The sequence below is a fragment of the Dendrobates tinctorius genome, unplaced genomic scaffold (genome assembly GCF_039654945.1).
Source record: "Dendrobates tinctorius isolate UK_male_01 unplaced genomic scaffold, ASM3965494v1 ptg000035l, whole genome shotgun sequence".
In the NCBI taxonomy this organism is placed as follows: Eukaryota; Metazoa; Chordata; class Amphibia; order Anura; family Dendrobatidae; genus Dendrobates; species Dendrobates tinctorius.
This window is the reverse complement of record NW_027361703.1, coordinates 72,286,414-72,306,119: the sequence shown is the minus strand read 5'-3', so window position 1 is coordinate 72,306,119 and position 19,706 is coordinate 72,286,414. Positions and strand designations below refer to the sequence as shown.

Below are 19,706 nucleotides of genomic sequence, written 5' to 3'. Positions count from 1 at the left end.
GTGAGCCGGGACTCAGGAGAGAGGAGTCCCCGAGATAGGCTACAGCTGTCTGCCGTGCAAGTGAGGTTCTTGAGAACATCTGTCCGGAGGAACTCCAGTGTAACTCAGTACTGGGAGTACTTCATTCCAATAAGCGCTAGTAAGGAGACTGCACAACCCATCTGCTGAGAGAGAATCCCTTAATTGCTTCCAGGCTAGCCTGCTCCAATACCATCTGTAATCAGGACCCTGGACTGCAGTTACCAAGTAAAGGTACAGAAATTGCACCCAGTTGTGTCTTGTCTGCTTCCTACATTTCCAGCACCGCTACATCCCCGTGTCAACCACATCTACACTGCCCTGGGACTATAGCTTCACCTGTGGGGAGCTTTTACATCTTTGCTGCACCATACCATCAGTCCCAGCGGATCTGCATTCAGCGTCGGCTTAACACCTCCCTTGCCGAGCACCACAAGTTCCCCTATTAATTGGGCGCCCAGGGCCACGGTCCGGGTCACCGCTGCTGTGACACATCCCGCCGATACCGGCCCGGTACCGAGTACCCCACAGCCCTGGGAGGGCGACCCATTTACATGATAATTTTTGCACTGTATTCCTCCACCTTCATTTATTTTATCTTGTCTGTTTTGTCATATATGGTTTTAATTTATGGGTCTTGTCCACTTTGTTTTCAAAAAAGATTATTTTAATATTTCATTATCGGATTTGTGTTGGATTTGTGTAGGTGTTATTATTTGTGTATAGTTTCCTAATACCACCCTAATATATGTATTGCAAAGAAAAAGAATGAAATGTGAAAGTATCATTTCACAATTCTTTCTCCACTTTTATCATTTCACGTTTAGATTACTGCCTCTCAGTCATTTATTCTCAGCTGCTGTCCAAAATAGAAATTTTTTTTTTCCTCTATCACGTTGTCAGGAAGTTCTCGCTTGCATCTATCTGACAATATTTTGTAAGACTCCCACCCATTTCTGAGAACAGTGAACGCTCCTTGTTGCAGCACAGCCACGAGTCCTATATAAACTGAGCTGAGGCTCTTGCTTCATTCTTCGCAGATATGAAGTCTCTATTGTGTTTGATAACCTTCGCAGCTTTGTCGAAATGGCACGCCGGTGCCGAACAAGAGAATGTTCCAGCAGGAAACCCTGGCAATACCTGTCCTATAAAAATGAAGAATGGGGGTAAATGTGATGAAGAAGGGAACTGCCCCTACCAGATAACTTTGCCTCCTATGACAATTCAGTTACCTAAGCAGTGGCAGCTTCTTGAAAAAACACTGAAGGAAGTACAGAGCCTTAAAGAAATGGTTAATAACCTTAAGAAATCATGTCAAGACTGCAAACTGCAGGCAGATGAGAACACCGAGAGGGAGAACACAGAGGTCACCGATGGAGGAGGGCAGGTGAATCAAATGCAAGATCTGCAGTCTAAGATGAAGAAAATGTCCATAAGTCTGAAGAATGCACGATCTCAGATTACCAACCTGCAGGATCAGATGGAGAAGATGAGCATGAACAATGTGGATGACTACATTGACAGGAAGATGGCAAACCTGTCATCCACATTCGACAATATGAACAAGTGTTCAGACAACTGCCAAGCCAAGGAAGGAATCAGAGGTAAGCCTTCTTTTTTCTTCTCTCTTTTGTGTCAGTGTTACTATAAGGTTTTCTACTATCCTGGTATATAACATGTATTGTTTTCTCCCCAAAAACAAGAGAAACAAGCCAACTGCACTAGCAGATGTTTTTGGCAGATGATACATTCAGGAAAATAAGCCAAAGTGATATCTGCATTCTTTTCCACATGAAGTGATGTAAAAGTATTCCTACATTCTTCTAATCCTTATACAGATACCGCACGTGCCTAAAGACTCTAGTAATGAATATCAGACTACAAAACAGTAACGTGAAAACACATTTCAGATACATGGTGTGGTATCGGTGCTTTTAAAGTACGTTTACTCCTGGCACCGGAGGCGCAAACGATGGGAAACTTCAGATTTACAAAAGCCAGTAATAAGGACTACTTTGGTTTAAGAAAACATTTCTGTTCCAATGGCTCCGTTCCTGCTATGTTCTGGCTCTACAAGTCTCTTCTAGTTTGTAACCTGTTGTTCTCCTAAAAAGAAACCTTTATTTGGAAATAAATGGGAACTAAGAGGTGACTTTAATGATATGATAAAACTGAACTTGAAAACTAGATGAATTTAAAAAAAACAACAGCAGAGAAGCAGGTGCAAGTATGAGTTGGGATCTGCTCGTTTTGGACAAAATGTTTTCCACGAGATAGATTTGGCATCTGATTTTAGTAAGTGAGAGCTGAGCTTGCCGAGTTCAAAAGGACTTCCTAGGGGCTTGTTAAAGCTAAAGTGATGTTCACATATACGGAGACACAGATAGATCAGCTTTACGGTGAGAATAGAAAGGAATATGGAATATCATACAATGCGGAAATGTATACCGTCATATGTGCTGCCTTTTAAAAGCTGTCAAAGGGGCATTATTGGCTATAATCTAACCATAGTCGTTCAAGTTAAAATTAACCTTTCATTCTAATGCACTTTATGTTTCCACTGTCCGGATTACATCCGCAGCGTCCAGATGATACAGCATAGTGGCGGGGATTTTATGAAGTCCCGTCGCCACTATGCGTGCGAACATGCATCAGGTGGCCCTGCTTTTCCGGACATAGGGCGCGTCTTTTTACACCACAGCATGTCTGTTTACCTTGCGGCGACGCTCCATCTCCTAAAGGTAAATAACAATCCTATGTATAGGGTGTGGCGATTCCGGATGTGTTCATTGAACACATCCGGAATCACCGGGCATACAGAAGGGGCGGCGCTTTGGGCAGAGCGGGGTTTCCGCTCCGTCCAAAGCGCCGACAATATGGCCCTTGGAGACGTACCCTAACTGTTTTCCCTGGGACCCAAAGCCCATCAACGTATGATCAGTAGGGGTCTGGGAGCCATGCCAATGTACTGTAGATCATTAAAGGGACAAGCTGTGGTAGCAGGCTCAAGAACCATATGAGCAGGCACAACCCAAGAGGGCACAAGAGAGCTGTAGGCCCATGATTCCACTGATTGGCAAGGTCTCAGCTGTCAGATCAACACCAATGAAGCGATGATGGTCTAGTCTGATCATAGGGAGTCAATTTTTAGATACCAGAAACCCCACTGAACATTGTAAATAAAAATGGTTTAAGGGAACTTGTCATCAGGTTTTTATACTCCAAACCAATGCCATCTGTGTAAAGGCACTGCACTGCAGGTTACATGAATATCTTTATTTTAGAACTACAGTCTCACAATTTAGAAAAAAAAAATTCCCCAAGTGGGAAAAAGGGAGCGAGGCAGCAGAGTTGTAAGTGCAATATGTGCAATGTCCAACTACTGCACTTGTGGCTCATTGCATCACAATTCAACAATACATTTCTCTAAAACAAACTTAGATTTCTAAAGTAAAAGTATGGATGTAATCAGCATTACAGAGCCTTTATATAGATGGCATTAGTTTGGGGCATAAAAACCTGATGACTAGCTCCCTTTAAAGAGAACCTGTCACCATGAAAATGCAGTCAGGATATTATAGAGTAGATAGAGCTGAGCAGACATATGTATATTTATAAAATTTTATATATAAAAAAAAGATTTTGTATAATCTTTTCTTTAGTCATTTAAACCTTGGCTCTTTCTGGGATTTTGTGTCCAGTGGGCAGTCCAATAAGTGATTGACAGCTCTCCCAGCAGCAGACCTACACCGATCAGCAAGGTATCACCTAGCTTTTAATGTTGGGAATAACCCTGAAGTAGATTATATAGTAGTATAACCGATGTTGAAATATGATGTAGCCCATGAAGGACAAAATGTTACACTGTTGCATGGTTAAACCTAGAATAAACTAATGATGATAAAGGGGACATTGCATTTTGCTGAAAAATTAACTTCACCGGACTTCTGGAACAGAAAACATCTACGGGTCTATTCAACAAAGTACTTTCGCTAGAAAATTGGAGTAAAACACTTTGAAAAGTCACAAATTTTTGAAAAACATGGATTTGCAAAAAAAGTTGAAATTTTTGACGTTTTCAAGCAGCTTCGCTAAAATGGGTGAAGCTGGTTTGGAGCCAGAACAGAACAAGACATGGCTATGCTTCATGTCAAATTTGTCAATAGTGTCGGCGTTTCGTATGACAGAAATGTTATTCCAGTCCTTGGAGTCTGGTGAGGTGCCACTAATAATATGACCAAATTAATTAAGTTTTGTGTGCCTATTAATGAATCCAGTAACTCTTATTCCTGCATGGTCGATTCATGAAAACTGGTGTACGAAACGCCAGACTTAATGAATCGGGGCTTTAGTCTACACTGAGAAGTACATTCATACCATTAAAATAATATAAATCAATGAAAATACGATACAGAATAACATCTCTATGCGAGGTCACCTCACTAGTGCGTGTTCACACACAGAAAGTACATGCTACACTTCCCATGGAATGCCAGTGTTTCCTAAATGAGATCAGGATGAAATATTAATGTTTATATGTATGGGACATAAGGTTCAGTTCATTTCTGTCACTTCCTTTGGACACTTAACCAAAGATGGATAGCTACATGTATAATACTTTATCTCCTAGGAACATCTGGAAAATTAAATGTCCGGGAAATTAACCAATAAATAAAAGAGGAAACCAATGTGCTGTGACATTATCCACCCTTCCTTTGTGGCAAGCCAAGCCTTGGGCTTAGTGATCTTCTTTCCTCGCTAATGTCTACTTTGCCTACCAGAAAACCTTTTTTGAAATTGTTCACGTTAAATGTGAGATCCAAATAAGAGCAGATATCTGAACCGTCAGGCTCCCAATAATAACAAATGCTGACATCAGTGTATTTTGGAAAGCTCTCCTGTAATTAATAGTCTCCACGATGGGAAAAAAAATAAAATCTAATTTTCTAGGTGACGTAACCACATGGGTCACGAGAAGCTACAGAGTTTAAGAGTCACGGGAAGAATGTTCTAGAAATTAGCGGGGTGCAGTAAAATAAAAAAGCCTTTTATTTTCCTTGGCTGCTAGGCCAATCTGAATTGCAAAAAATATGGCTAGAATTGGCCATACTTTAAATTGTATTCCTCTAAAACCAAGTTGTGTAAAAGTAATCTCTTGAAAAAGATCTGTCAGCTCTCATTCCTGCCTCAAGACATGCATGTCTGGTATTCCTTCTATAAATGTATAAGTAAACTGACAATGGGGTGTTTCCATTGCCCTTAATAACCCCCTTAACGACATCTGCCATACATAGAAGTTGTATGTTTAGTGTGGGTTAGGGAATTGAAGTTGATTTACTTTGTCTATAATTTATATTATGAAATTATTATGTTATTCATGTTATTTGAAAGATGGAAAATCTGTATTTGAAGTTTTAAAAAAAAAATGATTTAAAAAACAGTAAACAGGTAAAAAGCACAATAATATATGAGATCCATTTCTCATATGCATTTTCAGAGTATCTTCTATCATAACTAATAGTGTTTTTTATACAATTGCCTAATGTTTCCTTTTCATCCTTTTCATTTCTAGACATACAGATTTTCTTCAAAGACTGTTCGGACTACTACAAGTTGGGCAAAAGACTAAATGGCATTTACCAAGTCATGCCAGATCCAAGGAATAAGACATTTGATGTCTTCTGTGATATGGAATCCATGGGTGGAGGTTGGACCGTGGTGCAGAGGCGTGAAGATGGCCGCATAAGCTTTAATAGGACATGGGATGAATACAAAAATGGTTTTGGCAACCTTAGTGGAGAGTTTTGGTTGGGAAATGATAGGCTTCATCTCTTGTCTAAAAGCAGTAACATGATACTGAGAATTGAACTTGAGGATTTTAAAGGTATGAAAGAATATGCTGTTTATGACCAGTTCTATGTGGCCAATGAATATCTTAAGTATAAATTGTCAGTCAATGGCTATAGTGGAACGGCTGGTGATGCGCTCCACTTCAGCAAACAGTACAACCATGACCAAAAATTTTTTACTACCCCAGACAAGGACAATGACAGGTATCCATCTGGGAACTGTGGCGCTTACTATAGCTCTGGATGGTGGTTTGATGCATGTATGTCTGCAAATCTTAATGGGAAATACTATGAGAAAGAATACAAGGGAGTGCGGAATGGGATTTTCTGGGGTACGTGGCAAGGTGTTTCTGAGGAGAACATTAACAGTTTCAGGCAAGCTTTTAAGACTGCTAGGATGATGATCAGACCAAAAGACTTTTCAACATAAAGCCAACATGGTATTTGAGACACTGATAAATCATACAGTAAATGTAATCATATTTCTAGGAATTTTCTTTTCTACTAATTATTTTCAAAGATCTTGAAAACTGAGAAAGTAATAAAAGGGTTATGTACGAAGTGCTACCAGGGTTTACTAGAGAAGGCGCTACTATAACCATATGATATAAGGTGATACTGAGGCTCTTTCATACACCTGTTCACGCTGTGATATCTACAAATTGGATCTTTGTGTAATGCATGCCTTTGCATCTAAACCCCTCCGTGACACCCACGTTATGCAGGAGTGGTGCACAATTAAAGGAGGGTGCTGGCGATAACTAGCCGATGACAATCCGCTGCCACAGCCCTGATAAGTAGTGTGGCATTATTAGACTACTGACTGCTTACTCCTATATAACTATATAATAAATGGGACAGCAGCATTGTGATAGTGCATACAAGTAGCTATCTCTCATGTGTCATCTATCTGTAAATATGGCGTTGTCGAAGTACAATCTACAGTTTGCAAGCTGTGTTATATTCGTAAGCTAAATGATCACATAAAAATAAATCTCACTTGAAACACTGTGGCCCACATGTCCTAGATCTGACGGATCTCCTGCTGAAATGCAGCTACGATCACTGAGATCCTGGTAACAATGTAAGCAAATCCATGACCAGAAATACTCAACGTTAGGGTCACAAATTGGCGATGACTGATTTATCTTTTCTATAGACGAAGCATAGGAAGAAGCAACAAACTGAACACTGTACATGGGAAAAAGGCTTTACAATTGGAGGATACTCATGGACTAGGCTGGGCACATGCTCCTCCATCAGTTGTAATTTTGAGAACAGAAGTGCTGAAATAACAAGCGTAGGAGGAGAACCTGTAAAGCTTATGTATTAATATTGGAGACGTGTGGATCACTTTGCACAACCCCGAACCATGCTCAAGATCAGTTCTCTTTATCCATGGACAGTAGCTGTGCAGTAAATTTCCTGAACTTCTGAGTTCCTTGGTGAGGTGTTTGATTCACGGGTCAGGTGTGAGGTCATCTGTGTGCTGGGTGACGCACAGGTGATGACATGCCAACACAGCAAATAAGAAGAGTCCGGGATCCCAGAAGGTCAAGAAATTCTTGTATCTCCTGTCCACCGCCAAAGAGCACTGACCTAAACCATGAATCAGGGTCGTAAGAAGTGATCCACTCATTTCTAATTTTCATGTCCCTAACACATCTGTTCAAAAAAGATAATGCGGACAACCCCTTGAAATGAGAAAAAAGAATGTTCGTTATTACCTTCATCCAGGCTCCTGTCCTGTTATAACCGAGTTTGGAATGACGAACAGAAGTGACTGATTGAGTCCGTAATGTAAGATGAGAAACGTTTTATTTATTGTCTACAGGTACCTGTACTCTGTATTTATGAAAAACGTGCTTGTTGTTAGATGTTTCTGAAGAGAATATATTTTATTATACAGTCTGTATATTGTAAATACGGCCTAAGAATGTTCTAGCAGCACAGAATAAATGGGAAATACATTACTTTTCAAGTGTTTCTTTCGTGATAATAATGAAACTGCACATATTCTAGTTTTCCTTCCTACAATTCCTCGTGGTGAAGCAGTCAGAAGTTTTCACTTCCCATACTGGAATGCATGACATGCACTTCACTTAGGACTTTACCATTTTAGGGCTGAATGTTAATCTTGTAAAATATCAAGAATAAACACATGAGCCGGAAAAGTTTAAGTTGTGTTACTGGATAAAATATGATCCTCACACAGTACAGCTATGAAATAGTTTTGTTAGGAATCCGTCAACTCAAATATTCTTCTACAGACAATGAGCTATCCACTCCACTTAGAAGTTCCCAAAGGTTCACTGGTATTCACTCTTTCGCCCTGTACAGGGATATGCCCTCTACAGGGACCCCTTGGGTTGTGTCCATGGAGAAGCTGCTGGCCTGTAGATTGAGTTGAGGGAAAAACATGAGCAAACCTTGTCATAACCAGACAAAGACAAAATAAACCTTGCATTAAAGAGATAGTCCAGTAAAAGTGAAGATGAACTGGCAGTGATGTCAGGCAGAGGGAATTTAGGAAGTCCAAGAGTCAAATCCAGATGGGCATCCATGGGTTTGTCAGCAGAATAAATGAAGAACAAAACAATGGCAGATACATAGCACCAGGATGGTATAACAATACAAAAACTGGCCATGACATGGACGGCAAAACAAAAGGGAGTGCTCCCCTTGGACTGAGGGACTATCGATGAGTGCAATAACAAGCATGAGTGGAGTGAAGAAAGGGGTGGCGTAGGACAGCGAAAACGTCCGGCACAGGAGTGGGAACAAGTGAGTGTTACATTTAGTTTACGTAGTTTACATTATAGCAGATATCTTCAACACCTCAAAAGAAATATGTTAGGCTTCAGTGACATGTAGAAATTACAGTTACAATTTGTTCACAATTTGAACTATTCTTAATCGTCAATCAACCCTGATCTACATAAAAGTTATCATTATCAAAGTATCATTAAGTATAAATGTCAATTGTCCAGTATTTTCATTTATAATTAATATGCTGCAAAAAATGGAGGCTTATGTAGAGTCATTGTACTACTGGAAAAGTTCAAGCTTCTTCAGATCAACCAGACTCAGGAAATAGCTAGATCCAAGGCTGGACATAGCCTGGATATAACACCCAGACTCATCACAACTGTATGGAGTCAAGAGTACAGCACCTTAGGGAGCTACGTACTGTTAGTTCTGTTCAGCAAGATGGTCGGGTGTCCAAATATTGTATTCTGAAAATGATGTATAGTACACAAGTTTGCCAACCATCGAGAAATTCCAGAACAGTCCGTAAAAATAAGGCACCTGTCCGTAAAAAAAATGGAAGGTGTCTGTGATTTTTTTTAAACCGAAGAAACTTGTACAGATTAATCTGACTGTGAGTATCATCATATTACAGTTTACAATGAATGCAGATGATATCTTAATATCAGAATTATGGGCTGTAGACATGTATCACTTACAATCATAATGATTTCTTATGGACTTCCAATGTGTCTGTACAAGTATTGTCTGATCGTGTTTTTTTTATAAGATGTCCAGAAAAAAATAAAAAGTCAAGTTGGGAACCCTGATACTATAATCCAAAGTTCTATGAGATGATGCTTCGTACATGACGAGGATGTTGCTGAACCTGTGTAGCCTATAAGAGTGGGAAGAAGATGAGGGCTATATATCAATTACAAATGTATACTGTTCCCATATAAAGCACATCCTTTAGGCTAGGGTTAAGGGGATTTTCTGTTTATAGGCTTCTTGCTTCTGCGATGGGTTAAAATAACAAAATCTCTGCTTTCTCATTGGACCAGGGAAGGGTAATTAACGTCTTATCTTATTGTTTTAACCCAACACAAGACAGTAGAAGCCAGAAGCCTACAATCTGTTTAACCCCTTAATGTTTTTTTCATTTTGGGGCTTTTATTTTTCCTTTGCCCTTTTCTTCCAAAGGCATAACTTTGTTTTATTTATCTGTCGACAAAGCCACATAAGGACTTATTTTTCACAGGATTTGATGTAGCTTGAATTAAATTATTAATTTTACCATATAATTTAATGAAAAACAGGAAAAAACTCCAAGTAACATGAAATAGTGAAGAAAATGCAATTCTGCCATAGTTCTGTAAAGACTCTGAATAGACTCAAAAAAGGGTCTCATTTTAAGGCTATGTGCCCACGTGCCAGACATGCTGCGGAATTGTCAGCAGCATTTCCACAACTCCTCGACGCGGGTAAAACGCATGCGGAATTTTTACCGCGAAACACAAGCGTTTTTAGCTTGCAGAATGCTAGCGCTTTTCCAAGCGATTTGAAGCATCACTTGGAAAAGTGATTGGCAAGTTGGTCACACTTGTCAAGCGGTTAAAAATAAAAAATAGGGATATACTTAACCTCTGTCGGCCCCCGGAGTCCTCCCGGCCCTCAGCGGCACTGCCAGCAAGTCCCAGGGATGCATTGCGCGAACGACCTCAGATGATGTAGTGGTCACGCGACCGCGACGTCATCAGAGGCCATTTGCTCAATGCATCCCTGGTAACGTAAGTTGCTGGCAGCACCACTGAGGGCCAGGAGGACTCCGGGGGACGACAGAGGGTAAGAATATCACTATTTATTTTAATTCTATTTTTTACAGGAATATGGTACCCAGGGCATGGAGGAGAGTCTCCTCTCCTCCAGACCTTGGGTACCATCCGCACATTAAGCGCTCCCTTTACGCATGGTGGGCATAGCCACATGCGTAAACTGAGCGTTTCAATGCAATCCTATGGCGGCGGAATCACCGCAATTCTGCAAAATTAATGGACATGCTGTGAATTTTACCGCTATGCGATTCTGCAGCGGAAAAATCCGCAGCATGGGCACAGCAATTGCGGAATCCCATAGGATTGCATGGGAATGCGTTTTGTTAGCGCGGGCACACAGCCTAACAGCACCCATTGCATAGTAAAAATTAACTGGAAACATGACTCTCCAGGTCAGTACAATTACGGCAACATCAAACTTGCATAGATTTTCTTTACTTTAAGGGTATGAAAAAATTCATAAGTTAGTAAAGAAAAAATAAAGATAAACTTTTTTATTTTTCCATTGATGGGCTTAATTGTATATTTTTAGGTAAGTGCGATGCCCAAAAATAAAACAATGCTGAGGTTTCAATTTTTTTTCTCTTTATGTTGTTTGCGGGTGTTTATATTTTGATAGATTAGACTTTTTCAAACATGGCAGTTAGATATTTTTAACTTTTTATACACATTTATTCATTTTAATGGGACAAAAATTTGGTGATTCAAACAATTAAACTAAATTTGAAAATAAAAAGTGGTGATTAAAATTTTTACATTTTTTAAAACTTTTTTTTCGTTGTTTAAGGGATTTAAAGCTGCAATAATCTGAAAACGTATATAACATGCTATAAAACCAGAGTATATATAACACTGCAGTATATATACAGTTAGAGATGAGCGACTTTGCCTTTTTTCGGGTCGAGTCAGGTTTTGTGAAACCCGACTTTCGCAAAAGTCGGGTCGAACGAAATCGGCCGATTATCGTGAAAAGTCGAAGGCCGACTGAAACACGAAACCCAATGCAAGTCAATAGGGAAGCAAAGTCGTCAGGGAGTGGAGAACAGTAAAAACACCTACAGTGCCCTTTTGAATGCCAAAAACATAAATTCTTATTACTGAAGCTTTTCTACCTTAATTTACTTCATAATACTAGTTACACACTGAAAAATGGGGGTTATTTGGCTAAATTTGTGGGGGGGTAGGGCTGGCTCCAGGTTTTCATGTGCCCTGGGCCAAAGAGCGCCCCTTTAACACATACCACAACTCATGATGCTCCGATACCGCAGAGAAATAGCGGCATAGTACAATGAAAAATACTTAACTTTTTACATCTCATGACTGATATCCATTTTAAATTCTCCAATAGCTCCAAAAACGGACAGTATATTACTCCATGCAGTATTATGGCCACCGCATAGTGCGCTATACAGAGTAATGAGGCCCATATATTTCTCCATACAGAATCATTGGTCCCATATAATGTTTGAAACAGTATATGATGAGCTCCACATAATGCTACAGTATATGTTGATCCCCATGGATGAAGCTGCACTGTCTTATGGGCCCAAATAATGCTCCATATATAATGGGCCCCATTTCTAATGCTCTAGTGTATAATGGGCCCTGTAAATGCTGCTCCAGTGTCTGATGTCCACCTTTGGAATGCTCCAGTGTATGGTGGGCCCCATATATCATTCTCCAGAGTATAGTGCTCCCCAAAAATTGCTGTCCCAACATTGAAAACAATTAAATAAGTCTCCTCAAATAAGTCTCCTCGCTAGGGAATCCCTGCACTAGTCTGGGAGTACAGACGTGATGTCATTGCAAATATAAAAAAAAAAGCCAGCGCTGCCGATGGTCAGAACGCATAACATGAAGTGCAATGCACATATTAACATCTAAGTGTAATCAAAATGAGACATTTGGCAAAATATTGATCAATACATTGAGCCACCCCGCCGCGCCAAGGCAATCTCATGTGGGGGGTCCTACTCTACATTTTTTATTACTCATTGTGCCACTACGGCCTCCTGATGTCATTGCGCTCTCTGATCAGAATATCACTGTCAGGAAACACGGAAGACGTCATGGCAGTGGAGCAGGGAGAGGTAAGTATTTCAACTTTGCAAGTGCTGTGATCCTGAGCAAGCAGGGGGGGGCCCACTCGTTGGCGACGGCCCTGGCACAGGGCCCCTCATAGTACGGCGGTGTGCCTGACGGCGGGTGTGCACCCCCACCGTCAGAGACACTTGATTGCACTATGAGGGACCCTGTGCCAGTGCCCGCGCCCAAGAGTCGGCCCACCCTCCTGTCCAGGGCAACGGCACTTGCACGGTTGCATGCGCTAGGTGGTGACCTCGGCCATGGGGGGAGGAGGCAGCCCAGTTAGGGAGGTTTACAAAATGGCATATGTTGATGTGGGACATTCACCTGCTGCTAAAGGCGAAATAGGTCAAGTCCCAGGAAGAGGAGGACCAAAGAAAGACATTTTTCTGGCAACCTATGTGTCATCAGGGTAAGGTGTGACAAAATCCTTGGAAACCCATGCATGGTTCATTTTCATGAAGGTTAGATCATCCACATTTTGGGTCGAGAGACGGGTCCTTTTTTCTGTCAGGATTGATCCAGCAGCACTGAAGACTCTTTCCAATAGCACACTTGCAGCTGGGCAAGCGAGCTCCTGTAAGGCATATTGTGCCAATTCAGGCCAGGTGTCCAGTTTAGCGGCCCAATAGTCAAATGGGAATGACCTGTGAGGGAGAACATCGATATGGGACGAGAAGTAGTTTGCAACCATAGTTGACAAGTGCTGTCTCCTGTCACTTTCAATCGATGCAATATTACCAGTCGTGTGAGTGGGACTTGAAAAATCAGTCCACAACATGGTCATGAAACCCCTGTCTCCAACGCCACTTCTGATGTGTGCACCACCAACACCTCTTCCAAGCTGCCCCCGGCCCCTACGGCTCGTGTGAGAACCATCACCGCTGCTGTGTGCTGGGAATGCCTCAACCAACCGGTTTACCAGAGTTGCTTGTTTGTTAGCCAATATTAGGTCAAGGTTCTCCTGTGGCATGATGTTTTGGAATTTGCCTTTATAGCGTGGATCCAGGATTCTGGCCAACCAGTAGTCGTCATCGTTCATCATTTTGGCAATGCGGGGGTCCCTTTTTAGGATCTGCAAGGCATAATCTGACATGTGGACCAATGTTCCCGGTGTCAATGATGCACTGCGAGTGCTGGGTGGAGGAGCACTTTCTGGCAAATCCATATCCCTCCAGTCACGCACAAACCCTGTAGCAGACCTTGCCACGCCAACATTTTCTCTTGCCCCACGAGAAGCATCCTCCTCCCTTAAATAATCATCCCCATCATCAACCTCCTCCTCCTCCTCTTCTTCCTCCACCTCGTCCAGGAGAGTTCCCGGAGCAGACAATGGCTGACTGTCATCAAGGCTTCCCTCTTCCTCATCATCCTCGGCTGCAGACGCCTGCTCCTTAATGTGCGTCAAAGTTTGCATGAGCAGACACATAAGTGGGATGCTCATGCTTATGATGGCGTAGTCTGCGCTTACCAGCCGTGTGCATTCCTCAAAACACTGAAGGACTTTACAGAGGTCTTTCAGCTTCGACCACTGCACACCTGTTAACTCCATGTCTGCCCTCAAAGTGCCTGCCCGTGTATCCTCCCACAAATGCATTACGGCCTGCCTCTGTTCGCACAGCCGCTCATCCATGTGCAGGGTGGAGTTCCACCTGGTTGCTACGTCGATAATTAGGCAGTGTTTGGGAAGGTGGAGCAATCGCTGCAGCTTCTGCATACGACTGGAGTGTACCGGCGACCGGTGGATGTGCGAGCACAGTCTTCGGACCTTCTGGAGCAGGCCTGTTAACTCCGGATAATTAGTGAGGAAGCACTGCACCACCAGGTTCAAGGTGTGAGCCAAGCAAGGTATGTGTCTGAGTTTTGAAAGGGCTATGGCTGCCACAAAATTACGGCCGTTATCACTAACTACCTTTCCTGCCTCAAGATGTAGACTGCCCAGCCATGACTCAGTTTGCCGCTGAAAGTAGTCGGCCAGTACCTCCGCGGTGTGTCTGTCGCCCAAACACATCATCTTCAACACAGCCTGCTGACGCTTTCCACTAGCTGATCGATAGGGGGACACCTCGTGTGCAACACTGGCAGCTGCGGATGGAGTGGTCGTGCGACTGCGTTCTGTGGACGAGCTTTAGCTTCTGGAGGAGTAGGAAGAGGAGGAGGGTCGAACGCCTACAGCCAACTGTTTCCTATACTGTGGGCTAGGCAGCACTGTCCCACCACCGCTGTCCCCTGTAAACCCTGCATCCACCACATTTACCCAGTGCGCAGTGATGGACACGTAAAGGCCCTGGCCATGCCTACTGGACCAAGCATCAGTTGTGAGGTGCACCTTTGCACTCACTGATTGCTTGAGTGCATGTACAATGCGGTCTTTCACATGAAGGTGGAGGGCTGGGATGACTTTGCGAGAAAAGAAGTGGCGACTGGGTAGGTCATAGCGTGGTACTGCGTAGGCCATGAGTTCGCGGAAAGCTGCGCTTTCAACCAAGCAATAGGGCATCACCTCTAACAAGATTAGTTTGGCAATGTGGGCGTTCAAACCCAGTGTACGCAGATGAGAGGATGAGTACTTTCTTGTCCTACTCATAGTCTCTGGTAGGGTGAGCTGGACTTGAGAGCTGCATTTGGTCAAACTAGCCGTGGACATGGCGGACTGAGTGAGGGTTGATGATGGTGATGGAGTTGGTGTTCTTTCTGATGGCCTAGATTCAGTCTTTCGTTGCAATAACAGTGTGATTCCCTGACTGATTTGCCCTTGTGACGACAACTCAACATTTGCTGCTGGTGGTGTGCTAACCGGTGGGCTTACAGTGGGGGAAACAATGTAGTGTTGCTGACTACCTTCTTTGGGAGCAGTTGCACATGTGGTACGTGAGTTTTGGTAGTCCGTCCACGCTTGCAAGTGCATGGTGGTTAAATGTCTTAGCATGCAACTGGTATTCAAATTTCTCAGATTTTTCCCTTGGCTAAAGGTCTTTGCGCACTTCTTACATATAACCTTTGTCTGATCATTAGGATTTTGTTCAAAAAAGTGCCTCACTGCACTCTTCCTACTATGGAAGACTTTTTGAGGCCTTGCACGCTGTGCTATTTTGACCGTCTGGCCAAGCTGTCCTGCAACTCTTTTGGTTTTTGTAACCTGTTTTTGGACTGCTCCGAGCCTGCCAGATAACAGCTGTTGTGATGTCGATGCCCGCTGCGGATGCTCCTCCTCTTCTTCTGAGCTATTGGCAGCGGCACCCTCTTCCCCCAATGGATGCCAATCTGGGTCAACAACTGGGTCATCCATCACCTCCTCTTCAATGTCATGTGCACCTTCCTCTGTGTCACCGTGTATGGTGGTATAGTATGCGGGAAGGGGCACCTGAGTTTCATCAGGGTCAGATTCTGCCTCAGTACACTGCAAGGACAATGCAAGGACAATGTAGTGCTCTGAGTGAATGTACCAGCAGAATCATCTATCAGTGGCTGTGCATCAGTGCAATCCAGTGTAATTCACGATTTGACTTGATAACCCAGGCATGGTATGTGAAAACAGCTCCATGGAGTAATCTGTAGTGTGGCCTGCCGCATCCTTCAATTTTGGTTGGGGTGAAGGACACAAGGAAAGGTGTGGTTCATGACCATGAGCCTCCAATGACGACTCAGTGCTTTTATTTTTTAAAACTTCAGAAGAGGAGGCGATAGAGCTGGAGGCTGAGTCAGCAATGTAAGCCAAAACTTGTTCTTGAAGCTCAGGCTTTAAAAGCGGTTTACCTACTCCTAGAAAAGGGAGCCTTCGAGGCGTTGTGGAGCCAGACGATTACGCAGGCTCAACACCTCCTGCATTAGTTGCTATTTTGCTTTTGCCACTACCAGCAGATCCACCACCAACACCATCATTACCAGCTGCCAACCCCCACCCACTTCCACGGACTCTTCCACCACACTTCCTCATTTTTGGGGAAAATGTACTCAAAAAACCACCAACTATATGGTACTGTAAAACAAGATACAAGGTGTATATAGGAGTGGGGAGAATTTGAATCTCTCTAGACTTCAGGACACAGTTGGATTCTGTCAGGCCCTGTTTATATTACACCCGCAATGTGACAGGCAGATTCTGGATGGTGTAAGAAAGGTGTATAGAGGACTGTGGAGAATTTGAATCTCTCTAGAATTCAGGACACAGTTGGATTCTGTCAGGCCCTGTTTATATTACACTGCAATGTGACAGGCAGATTCTGCATGGTGTAAGAAAGGTGTATAAAGGACTGTGGAGAATTTGAATCTCTCTAGACTTTAGGACACAGTTGGATTCTGTCAGGCCCTGTTTATATTACACCGCAATGTGACAGGCAGATTCTGGATGGTGTAAGAAAGGTGTATAGAGGACTGTGGAGAATTTGAATCTCTCTAGACTTCAGGACACAGTTGGATTCTGTCAGGCCCTGTTTATATTACACCGCAATGTGACAGGCAGAAATTGCCTAGTGTATGACAAACTACAAGGTGTATATAGAATTGGGCAGAATTGGAATCTCCCTAGAGTGTAGGTCTGTAAGAACGGACAAACTCCTCGGCTTTTCCTTACAGAGTCACACACTTAGATAGCTTCAATTTGGCCGCGATAACAGCCGTTACATGGTACTGAGAGAGGAGCGTGCACGTACACCGCTCTACGGTGTATGTAAAATTGTCAAGCTCCGTGTTTTTGTATACGGACTGACACACGCTGTCTCTCTCTAGCTTTGAATGTAATCAAACAGCAAATATACTAAACTGTTTGAAAAACGGACAAAACTATAAGGTGTAGGTCTGTAAGAACGGACAAACTCCTCGACTTTTCCTTACAGAGTCACACACGTAGATAGCTTTAATTTGGCTGTGATAACAGCCATTACACGGTACTGAGAGATGAGCGTGCACGTACACCGCTGTACGGTGTATGTAAAATTGTCAAGCTCCGTGTTTTTGCATACGGACTGACACACGCTGTCTCTCTCTAGTTTTGAATGTAATCAAACAGCAAATATACTAAACTGTTTGAAAAATGGTAAAAACTATAAGATGTAGGTCTGTAAGAATGGACAAACTCCTCAACTTTTCCTTACAGAGTCACACACGTAGATAGCTTCAATTTGGCCGTGATAACAGCCGTTACACGGTACTGTGTGAGGAGCGTACACCGCTGTACGATGTGTGAAAAAATGAACGCTCACTACCTCACCAGGACAAAACAATACAATTTGGATTGCTTTTAAAAAAGCAGTTTGAACACCAGTGTGCACACAGCAATGCAGCTAGCCTTAAAAGGCAGGCTAATCACCACCAGCGCTGCTGCACAAAAGCAAAAATCTTCACCTTTCACTGCACAGTAACTACAGTGAAAAGCGCTAGCAGCAGAAGCAGGTTTTTTTTCTTTTTGCCTTCCTAACGATCTCCCTACAGAATCAGCAGATGCAGCAGCGCTCCCTATACTGAGATCAGCATGAGTAACATGGCGGTCGGCGTCCCCGCCCTTTTATACCCCCTGTGACGCCACACAAAGCAAGCCAATCACTTGCATGCCCTTCTCCAAGATGGTGGTGACCGCTGCCTATGTCATCACGTTGCCCACAGTGTCCGTTCTTCCTGATTGGCTGAAAAAGGACGCTAAAGCATCTTTTGAAACGCGACTTTGGCACGATGGTCGCCGACCTCGTGGCCGACCTCACGCTAAGGTCGGGTTTCGTTTCATGAAACCCGACTTTGGCGAAAGTCGGCGACTTTTGAATTTTTTCGACCCGTTTCGCTCAACTCTATATACAGTATAACCTTCACATATGCATCAAGATAGCAGCAACGGGGGTCTCCAGCAGGCCCCATGCTATCATGGTAACCCACTGGTTTCCTGTAATCATGTTGCAGGGAGCAGATGAAAACACATGAGCAATGAAAACCCAGTCATTTAAATGCCACTGTCATAGATTGACAGCAACATCTAAATGTTTAACCGCAGCGAGTGAACCTCAGACATGCATGGAGAAAGCTTGCCTCCTGAGCACACTACACACCTGAAACCTGAACCACTCCACGGCGGATATATCAGTCATGGTGTGTTAAGATATTGTAGAAACGTGTGCCGACCGGGGAGTGGTCCCTACCGCACACTCCGTACTCCTGATGCAGTTCCCAATCCTTCTCTCGATGAACGAAAAGACTGGAGCCCAGAGTCAGGAGTGCTTCACACAAAAACCGTTTATTCTTCTTCAAAACACAGCAACCTTTCGGACAGGTTCCATACACCTGCCTGGGTACCTGTTACACGTTTCCTCCTTCCCTCCTGCACTTTCCCGGTGCGACGTCATTTCTGCCTGTTTCACTGCGCCTGCCTTAGTCACCAGCCACAGCAATCACCTACTCGGCCCGTCCACCCGCTGCCCCACCTACTTCTCGTCAGTGTGCAGCTCTCAAACCATTTGGTACCCCAGGCTCTCTTTTCTTTCAGCTGTCTTCCAGGGACCACCCCCCTCTCTTAGCTCTCTCTCTCTCTCTCTTGAGCTCTCTCTCCCTCCTTGAGCTCTCTCTCTATGTCTGGGAACCTCCCCTTTTTATCCCCTAAGACTGGAAAATCCCCTACTTGCTCTGCCCACCTTCCAGACTATTCCCAGACCTTCCCTGGTGTTATGTCCCCCCTAGTGGCCACAGCCATAACTGCAGCTTTCCTACTTAACTTGAACAGTTAGCATACATATATACATGACATGTATTATACAGTAGTGCCCTAACCTTTTACATTTGTCCGAGTCCACGCATTTGGTCCACCCTCCTACAATATTGAACAAATATATTACTTGACAGTGACCATATCAGTAACTTGTATAAGCAGATTTGGAAGGCAGAAACTGTAGAATACGCTCAACATTCTCTTGTCGGCGCCTGGCTGTCTCTTGTAGCCAAGCACCTGACCCACGGCTGCACAACTGCCCCTGCAGCTGTAAGGAGGTGGACATGCTTCCCATGTATCCCCCTTGAAGAAACAAGTATATTGTTGTAGTGTGAACTGTGATGAATGCTGTGAATTGTGATGTGGGAATAAGATGTTAGTAATGTTTATGATGTGTGTAGTTTCACAGTAGGGATAGTGAGACTTAATGTTTGGGACTATCCCAGAGTGGGAGGGGGTAAGTTGAAGGGAAAGTGATGGTTT

At 43.3% G+C, this 19,706-nt stretch overlaps 2 protein-coding genes across 3 annotated transcripts in view; one reads left to right on the top strand and one right to left on the bottom strand.

The window, feature by feature from the left end:
- The window catches only part of CCDC146 (coiled-coil domain containing 146), a 235,049-nt gene that overhangs the window by 185,479 nt on the left and 29,864 nt on the right, over window positions 1-19,706 (bottom strand). The gene's annotated exons all lie outside the window — the stretch shown is intronic.
- On the top strand, window positions 962-7,840 carry FGL2 (fibrinogen like 2). Its single transcript, XM_073573645.1, has 2 exons — window positions 962-1,622; window positions 5,591-7,840. Exons 1-2 carry the CDS (start codon window positions 1,061-1,063, stop codon window positions 6,295-6,297), a joined length of 1,269 nt encoding a protein of 422 aa, XP_073429746.1. The 5' UTR covers window positions 962-1,060; the 3' UTR covers window positions 6,298-7,840.